This window comes from Dicentrarchus labrax, unplaced genomic scaffold, assembly GCF_905237075.1.
Source record: "Dicentrarchus labrax unplaced genomic scaffold, dlabrax2021, whole genome shotgun sequence".
In the NCBI taxonomy this organism is placed as follows: Eukaryota; Metazoa; Chordata; class Actinopteri; family Moronidae; genus Dicentrarchus; species Dicentrarchus labrax.
The window spans coordinates 146,306-155,000 of record NW_026136846.1 but is presented as its reverse complement, the minus strand read 5'-3'; the positions used below and the strand labels follow the sequence as shown (position 1 = coordinate 155,000).

General features: G+C 44.8%; 1 protein-coding gene and 1 long non-coding RNA gene across 8 annotated transcripts in view; one reads left to right on the top strand and one right to left on the bottom strand.

The window, feature by feature from the left end:
* The window catches only part of adam9 (ADAM metallopeptidase domain 9), a 29,283-nt gene extending 20,769 nt beyond the window's left edge, over positions 1-8,514 (top strand). Inside the window, exons 16-26 of one of the 6 annotated variants that reach the window (XR_007883175.1) lie at positions 38-143; positions 247-430; positions 640-720; positions 1,120-1,225; positions 1,327-1,459; positions 2,117-2,219; positions 2,569-2,613; positions 3,191-3,220; positions 3,685-3,743; positions 4,106-7,346; positions 7,560-8,514. Coding sequence is in view for 3 of the 6 variants with exons in the window: in XM_051394360.1 (XP_051250320.1) it covers positions 38-143; positions 247-430; positions 640-720; positions 1,120-1,225; positions 1,327-1,459; positions 2,117-2,219; positions 2,569-2,613; positions 3,191-3,220; positions 3,685-3,743; positions 4,106-4,175 (917 nt within the window). In the remaining 3 variants the exon portion in view is untranslated. Of the gene's footprint in view, positions 1-37; positions 144-246; positions 431-639; positions 721-1,119; positions 1,226-1,326; positions 1,460-2,116; positions 2,220-2,568; positions 2,614-3,190; positions 3,221-3,684; positions 3,744-4,105 lie in introns of all 6 variants that reach the window. The other 5 variants (XR_007883174.1, XR_007883173.1, XM_051394360.1 and 2 more) reach the window with 5 other exon arrangements.
* The window catches only part of LOC127360092 (uncharacterized), a 69,786-nt gene that overhangs the window by 13,258 nt on the left and 47,833 nt on the right, over positions 1-8,695 (bottom strand). The window lies entirely within an intron of this gene.

Sequence of the window (8,695 nt, the reverse complement as noted above, 5' to 3'; positions counted from 1 at the left end):
CTCTTCCCCCTCCTCCTCCTCTCCTCCTCTTCCTCAGAGGCGAAGGCAGCTCCTGAACTCTGTTTTAAAGACGTCAACAGTAAAGGAGATCGCTTCGGTAACTGCGGTTACCATAACTACGGCTACAAGAAGTGTGAGAGCAGGTAACACACACACACACACACACACACACACACACGCACACACACACACACTCACTCACTTCCTGATCATGTGACTAAGTGATGTGTCTCTCCGTCTCCATAGAAACGCTCAGTGCGGGAAGCTGCAGTGCTCCAACGTTCAGGCTCAGACGACCTTCGGCATCGAACCGTCGATCATCAGCACGCCGATCACCGGAGGAAAATGTTACGGAGTCGACTTCATGTTGGGATCAGACGTTCCCGATCCGGGAATGGTGAACGAAGGGACCAAGTGTGGAGACAACAAGGTGAGGAAGAGGAGGAGGAGGAGGAGGAGGAGGAGGAAGATAGAGGGGGAGAGGAGGAGACATTAATATGAGAGGAAAATTAAGGAAAGGAAACAAGAAAAACTAAAACAAAGGGGAAAATGTGGAGGAGAGGAAGAGGGGAGGCAAGGTGAGGAGGAAGAGGAGGAGTAGAAGATGTTGACGCTCTTCTCTTCTTCTGTGGTGTTCAGGTCTGCATGAACTTTGAGTGTCGCAGCGCTGACATCCTGAACTACGACTGTGACGTGGAGAAGAAATGTCACGGACACGGGGTGAGACAGCCTGTCTGTCTGTCTGTCTGTCTGTGTATCAGTTCATCACACACTAACCTGTCTGTCTGTCGTCTGTCTGTCTGTGTATCAGTTCATCACACACTAACCTGTCTGTCTGTCTGTCTGTCGTCTGTCTGTCTGTCTGTGTATCAGTTCATCACACACTAACCTGTCTGTCTGTCTGTCGTCTGTCTGTCTGTCTGTGTATCAGTTCATCACACACTAACCTGTCTGTCTGTCCATCCGTCTGTCTGTCTATCAGTTCATCACACACTAACCTGTCTGTCTGTCCGTCTGTCCGTCTGTCCGTCTGTCCGTCTGTCTGTCTGTCTGTGTATCAGTTCATCACACACTAACCTGTCTGTCTGTCGTCTGTCTGTCTGCCTGTCTGTCTGCCAGGTGTGTAACAGTAACAAGAACTGTCACTGTGACGACGGCTGGGCGGCACCTTTCTGTGAGGTCAAAGGTTACGGTGGCAGCGTGGACAGCGGACCCACCTGGAACGGTACCTGCACCTTTAACACTATCAGTTATTATTGACGGTAGCAGCACTACCGCTCCCGTCCACAGGGGGCGCCACAATCACCTGTCGTCTGTCCTCCGCAGATAAAGACACGTCCCTCAGAGACGGCCTGTTGGTCTTCTTCTTCATCGTTCTTCCTCTGCTCGCTCTGGGTGCGTTTGTTTTCCTGCGCAGGAACGAGCTGCTGCGACGAATCGGGCTGAGCCGCAGGAAGAGGTGACACACACACACACACACACACACACACACACACACACACACACACACACACACACACACACACACACACACACACACAGGAGGTGTATCGTCCTGCTTCCACTTCCTGAAGGTTTCAGCAGCTGACAGACGACTCAGCTGTTTCTTTGTCTATTAATAATCAGTTCACCCTGACAACTGTGCTGCATTCAATGACCCTGACAACTGTGCTGCATTCAATGACCCTGAGGGATCTGTTCCCTGTGCTGCATTCAGTGACCCTGAGGGATCTGTTCCCTGTGCTGCATTCAATGACCCTGAGGGATCTGTTCCCTGTGCTGCATTCAGTGACCCTGAGGGATCTGTTCCCTGTGCTGCATTCAATGACCCTGAGGGATCTGTTCTCTGTGCTGCATTCAGTGACCCTGAGGGATCTGTTCTCTGTGCTGCATTCAATGACCCTCAGGGATCAGACAGTAGTGTTATAGACACTTAAAGACCAACGTCCATCCTTATTCTCGCCATCGTACCCTCTTAGTGTCCCGTTGATGTTTTCTGAAGTTGCAGTGTGTTTGTCCTCGTCAGCCACCGTACATAAAGGCAATAAAAACCAAAACAGATATAGAATAAATGAGCGTATGAAGTCACTGAGCCCTTGTCACTTCCTGTTTTCAGGGCTGACGGAGCAGCTCCGGCCAATCCCAGCAGAGCGCCGCCTCCCAGAGCGCAGCCTCCATCTGTTGCCCGGGGCAACGCCAACAACATCGTCAGAGACGGGGTGAGTTCACCGACAGGATGTACGACTGAACTGAACCACTGAAACTAAAACATTCATTGTTTCCTCCTGTCCTCATCCAACAGTCAGTAACAGTCTTAATCCGTCACCATAGCAACAAGTCTTCAAACAGACACAATATATTCACCTGCCTCCCCTTCATTCACCCTTCTGAAGCCCCGCCCCCTTTTGGCTCTGTGCTCCAATCACAGTCGAGCAACTCGAACACATTCGAAGATGATTAAAAGATAAAAGAGACAAATATAAACGTATGTTAGCATGTGATGGAGCCGTGACACAGTAAACATGTTAACGGTAATAAACCTGTGTGACCTATGACCCTGCTGATCAGGAGCCCGGTGATGATGATGATGATGATGATGTCACTGTGCTCCCGGTAAGCCACAGGTTCAGATCAATACGTTAGCTCTTAGTCTGATAATGATCAGTTCATTAGTTCTCAATAATATAATTAGATTGTAGTTTAATTAGTTAATTGTTTTATTAGCTGGTTAGTCAATTCACCAATCAATCAATGATTCTATTGATCCATTATTAATAGATTATCAATCTCAATCTGCAGTCGGTTCTTTGACTCAGGACGTTAAATTGCTGTTTAGTTGATTAGCTGATTAAGTTGATTGGCGATTGATTATCACATTAGTGTGTGTGTGTCTGTGTGTGTCTGTGTGTGTGTCTGTGTGTGTCTGTGTGTGTGTGTGTGTGTCTCTCTGTGTGTGTGTGTGTGTGTGTGTGTGTGTGTGTGTGTGTGTGTCTGTGTGTGTGTGTGTCTGTGTCTGTGTGTGTGTGTCTCTGTGTGTGTGTCTGTGTGTGTGTGTGTGTGTGTGTGTGTGTGTGTGTGTGTGTGTGTGTGTGTGTGTGTGTCTGTGTGTGTGTCTGTGTGTGTGTCTCTGTGTGTGTGTCTCTGTGTGTGTGTTACTAACCTCACATCTTCCTCTCTCTCTCCATTGAAGCACCACGCTCAGCTACTGCCGCCACAGGAGGTAAAATACTACTACTAAAATATTCTTTATTATTAAAAGAGTTGTTTTTACATTCAGAGGAAGAAGAAGTCCTCAGATCTTCTTCTTCAGGGACATTATAGTAAAGGTGGTAATTACTTTATATACTACACCTGTTATAAGCCCCGCCCCTTTGTTCTCTGTGCTCCAATCACAGTTGAGCAAGCCGTGGTCAACTTCCTCCTCTCCTGTACTTAAGATATGCTTCATCTATTTTTTTAACCATTCTGAAGATGGTTAAAAGATCAAAGATATATACCTGAAAATATAACAGACAATTGAATAGTTAGAATAAAACTGATGAGTTCCTCTGTGTGTGTGTGTGTGTGTGTGTGTGTGTGTGTGTGTGTGTGTGTGTGTGTGTGTGTGTGTGTGTGTGTGTGTGTGTGTGTGTGTGTGTGTGTGTGTGTGTGTGTGTGTGTGTGTGTGTGTGTGTGTGTGATCAGGTGGTGGAGACCAGCAGGACGGCTCCCTCCTACGCTCTGAGGCCTCCTCCTCCTCCTCTGTAAGGACACCGCTCTACATTTCACTGACGACTCAACGTCGTTTATTTAGCTTTTTTTTTCTGGAGATCTCGGCTGCGTCTCACAGTCTTCCTCAGGAGTCGCCATCGGATGATGAAGGCTGTGAGATGTTGTTTAAAGTCCCAGAAAAGAAGTTGAAGCTAACTGGACCTCGAAGTTAACTCGAAGTATCCAGTGTGTTTAAATAACATGTTGTACGTCGTAGTTGTAGAAATATAAACATAAAAAGGAGATATATAATAATAATAATAATAATAATAATAATAATAAATTAATAATAATTAATAATAATTAATAATATATTGTAGAAATTAAAGTGAACTTTTTTTTATGTCTCTCGTAGAAAACCGAAACCTTCTGCTGCATCACAGCCTTTGGTGCCTCAAAGACCCGCCCCCGCTCCACCTGTTTAACCAATCAGAGGGCCCCGCCCCTCCCCCACACACCTGGATGACACCCCCCCCCTCCTCCTCCTCTTCTTCTTCTCCTCCTCCTCTTCAAAACTCAGTCCCTACCCACTTAGAGCTGGTTACCGAGCAACAGCCAGGAAACGATCCTGGATCCAAGACGGAAGTCTGCCGGGGCCGGACTACGACCTGGACCCAGTCGGACACACCGGGACTGAACTGAAGCAGCTACTGTTCTCTACAATCTCTCTCTCTCTCTCTCTCTCTCTCTCTCTCTCTCTCTCTCTCTCTCTCTCTCTGTCTCTCTCTCTCTCTCTCTCTCTCTCTGTCTCTCTCTCTCTCTCTCTCTCTCTCTCTCTCTCTCTCTCTCTCTCTCTCTCTCTCTCTCTCTCTCTCTCTCTCTCTCTCTCTCTCTCTCTCTTTGTGCAGCCTGGAGATAAAACTCCATCAGGTGACACACAATCTGCTCCGTCACCAAACCAGCCAATCACATCTCCAGAACAGCTGTGACATCAACAAGCCAAATAATAGATCAACTTAATCATGACTCAGCCAAAGAATTTATTAGTCAGCATTTTATATTCCTGCTGTAAAAAGCTGTTTTACTTATGTCATAAGTTATGTAGCATCCAGTTTATTACCAGTTAAACAGTTAACCTTGTTAATTCACTACCCAATGAAAAGAAAGTGGTTATAAATATGTTTTATTAATAATAAGCCAATGTTAGTTAATTAGAACTGACTAGTTAACTACTGTATGCTAACTAACAATGCTAGCACAGCTGTACATCTTGTGAAGCTTCCTGATCAATCAAACATTTATTCATCAGCTGTTTTAATTCACCATCAATCTTTGTTACTGATTGTAATTTGATTAGTGAGCTCGTTAGCAAACGTTAGCTCGCTGAGAACAAACTTAAAGGCCATGAGGCTTCTTTCTACATGCTAACGCTATAAAGCATATATATTACTGTTAATGTCACTATTTGGACAGTAATAAGAAATAAATGTAATTTTTGTGACTAATTGTCAGTTAGTGTTACCACCATATTGTCTGTGTCACAGTTTATAATAATAACTGTGACACAAATAAAAAGAAGGTTTTTAAACAGTCACTTTGATTTTAAAGCCGACAACAGAAACTTCTCTTCCATTGATTTTAATGAAACTACAGCTGGCTATCTTTAACTGAGTCTGAAATGAGTGAATCATATGTAACCTCAATAATCCCAATCTGCTCTGGCAGTGATGACAGTTACTATTGAGTAAACTATATAACCAATATCTCTCGTCTTAATGGATAGAAACTGATTTTAAAGTATTTCTTGAAACTGAAAATCCTGTAATGATAAAGACTGGAGAAGTTTAACTAACGGTTTAGCTGCACGTACTGAAGTGCTTCACTCTGATTGGCTGGTTTGAGGACACAAAGGTCACTGGAGGCGGGGCTTGCACTTGGCTACTTCCTGTTTTTCTGTCTCTGAATGAAAGCACTGGTGCCGTCTGATTGCACTTCCCCTCTGAGCAGCACTGTCATAGGAATGTAACGCACCCCTGCTGCGGTGTGCGGGTGCGCTTGGTCTCCTCCACCTGGTTCGCCCGGCGCTCCTTCTCCACAATTGTAAAATCACAGTATGCAACAGCGTGTGAGTGCAGAGCTCCTCCGGGTTTTACTTCCTGTCCTCTGGATCTGGATCTGGATCTGGATCTAGATCTGGATCTGGATCTGGATCTGGATCTGGATCTGCGCGGTACGTGGATGTTTGTGGCTGCGCTGGCTGACGTTCCTGCAGGGAATGTACGATCACCTCGTTTAGTTTTATCTCCTGAAACCCTTCAGCACTGTTCAATCTGAAGTCTGTGACGTTCAGGATGACCAACTGTCCCACTGGAGGTTGTTAAAAGGTTGTTAAAAGGTTGTTAAAAGGTTGTTAAAAGGTTGTTAAAAGCCTTCTGGGAAATGTATGCAACTTGGTCTCATCGACAGTCAACAAACACCTGAATACACAAAATAAATGACAATAATGAATATTGTGTGAACTCTCCTGAAGGTCACAGATTGAAGACGTGTTGCAGTGCTGAAGGTGGAAGTGATCCGTTAAACTCACAGCTGGAACACCTGCTTCTGTTACCGTCACCTGAGTGGTAATCGGACGGGTTCTGAACATTTAAAAAGCATTCAGGACGTTTCAGTTTCTCTCTGTGAACGCTCGCCGGCCGGCTCCAGAGTCCCTCAACAGGCTCACAGGTTTCATTCAAAGCAGGGATTTCTACAGCACCAGTAAACCAAATGTTTCTGTATGTGTCTGACTGGCTTCATCTGCTGTTAACTGACTGTTAGCACTGTTAGCCGGCTAGCTGCACGCTGCAGTTAATGAACCTGGACGCACTGTGTGAGGAGAACTTCATGTGGATATTTTCTCTGCTTTAGTATATTTTTAATTTGCGCAGTGAACACGAGGACTCGACTGAGGATTAAAATAAGTAACTCATAGGGCTAATCTTCTGTCAGTGGAATCATTTTCATGCCAAAACACAGTGAAGAGTAATCAGTGTCTCCCCCCAACTGTTCCTGAGGAAAGAAAACTCTGTTCAGGAGGTTATTTAGAGACGTGAGAGCAGCTGGAGCTGAAGCTCACAAGAGCATCAGATTACAGTCGGTCAACTGTTTCTGCTGACCACTTTAAACAGTTGCTGATCTTCTGCAGTGGATTCAGATCAACAGATCTGGTGTTCAGGCTCAAACCAACACTGTGATCTTCCTCACAGATCAATGAACACACACTGCTGCCACGAATACGGCACCAAGTGTGGATTCATCCGCCGCTGAAAATAGTCCCCAACAAAAGTACATCACCAATAAAAGCTGCAGTAATCCCAGTTCAATACTTTATTTCAACTTATTTTTAGGATTTATGAATTAATAGTTCAGTGGCTTTCAGGTAAAACTGCGGTCTGGGGACCAACAGGGGTCCTTTGGGTGGGTTGTAGGGGGTCGTCAGCTAAAGGAGGAACAGAGTATGTTTATTAAAAAATGTAAAGTAGGAACAACAAGGAAAGACTGGGATTGGTTGTAATGTGTGGTTCCAACCTTTGATTATTAATTAACTGAAGTCTTTTTTTTTATCTTTATACCTAAATAGGAAAAGTGACTCTCTCCAGGGCAGTTTGAGGACAGTTTGAGGACCGTTTGAGGACCGTTTGGGGACAGTTTGAGGACAGTTTGAGGGCTGTTAGAGGGACAGTTTGAGGGCAGTTTTGGGGGCAGTTTGAGGGCTGTTTGAGGACAGTTTGAGGGCTGTTAAGGGACAGTTTGAGGGCAGTTTTGGGGGCAGTTTGAGGGCTGTTTGAGGACAGTTTGAGGGCTGTTAAGGGACAGTTTGAGGGCAGTTTTGGGGGCAGTTTGAGGACAGTTTGAGGGCAGTTTGAGGACAGTTTGAGGGCAGTTTGAGGACAGTTTGAGGGCAGTTTGAGGGCTGTCTTACATTGGAGCATTATTTAATCGGCCCACAGAGATCTGCAGATTGATTTAATCAGCTGATGGTTGCAGCTCTGTTTCCTTCAGTGAGCTCACATAAAACAGAAAGCTCAGTATGTTTGTAAAGGAAATATTTGACATTGAAGTTGTCCTCCTGTGAGATTATAACACCAGCAGCAGCCCCAAGACAGTTTCAGAGTCTCCTGCCCTAAAGTCTCCCAACAAACCTCCGGACTTCAGTACTTCTCTATATCTGTGTTGGTTTGACTCTGAACTCTGAGTTTGTTTCATTAACACCTGACTGATGCTTTAAACGGTCGATTCTGATCCATCAGTGTGCAGCCGGCGGTTTGAGGATGATCGACTGATTGATCGACTGATTGATCAGCCTGCTCTGAAAAAAAAAAAAAAGGTATTGGTGGGATTTTCCAGCCCTAATCGGTCTTTCAGGCAGGACCACCTGAGAGGTAACACTCAGGGTGAGAAGGTCTCTCTGTGAGTGCTCAACCTGTGTGTACTGCCTGTGTGTGTGTGTGTGTGTGTGTGTGTGTATGTGTGTGTGGTGTGTGTGTGTGTGTGTGTGTGTGTGTGTGTGTGTGTGTGTGTGTGTGTGTGTGTGTGTGTGTGTGTGAGCGGTACCACAGCAGGTATAATGGGACACAATGACTGACGGGTCTACCTGGATCTCCCTGCAAACACTGACATCACCATGGCAACGCAGAGAATCTCATCACCTTTTTCCTTTTCTAATAAATGATTTTATATAGTTTTTGTTTTCTCTCTTTTTGCAAATGTAAACATGTTATCTGTGGTTAAACTTCCAACTGTTTTTATTTCAGTATTAAATATTGCTGTGTCACGTGGAAACCTCGTACGGCTGAATTATTATTAATTATTAACAGTTTATACATTATAAAGCTCAGTATTCATCAGCTATAACTTTACAATGCTGCTTCCAAGTTAATGCACTCATATTAATAAATATATAATATTATAACGCAGTAAATGGGGCCATTCTACCTAATGAATGATTTTAGTTTTGATTCAT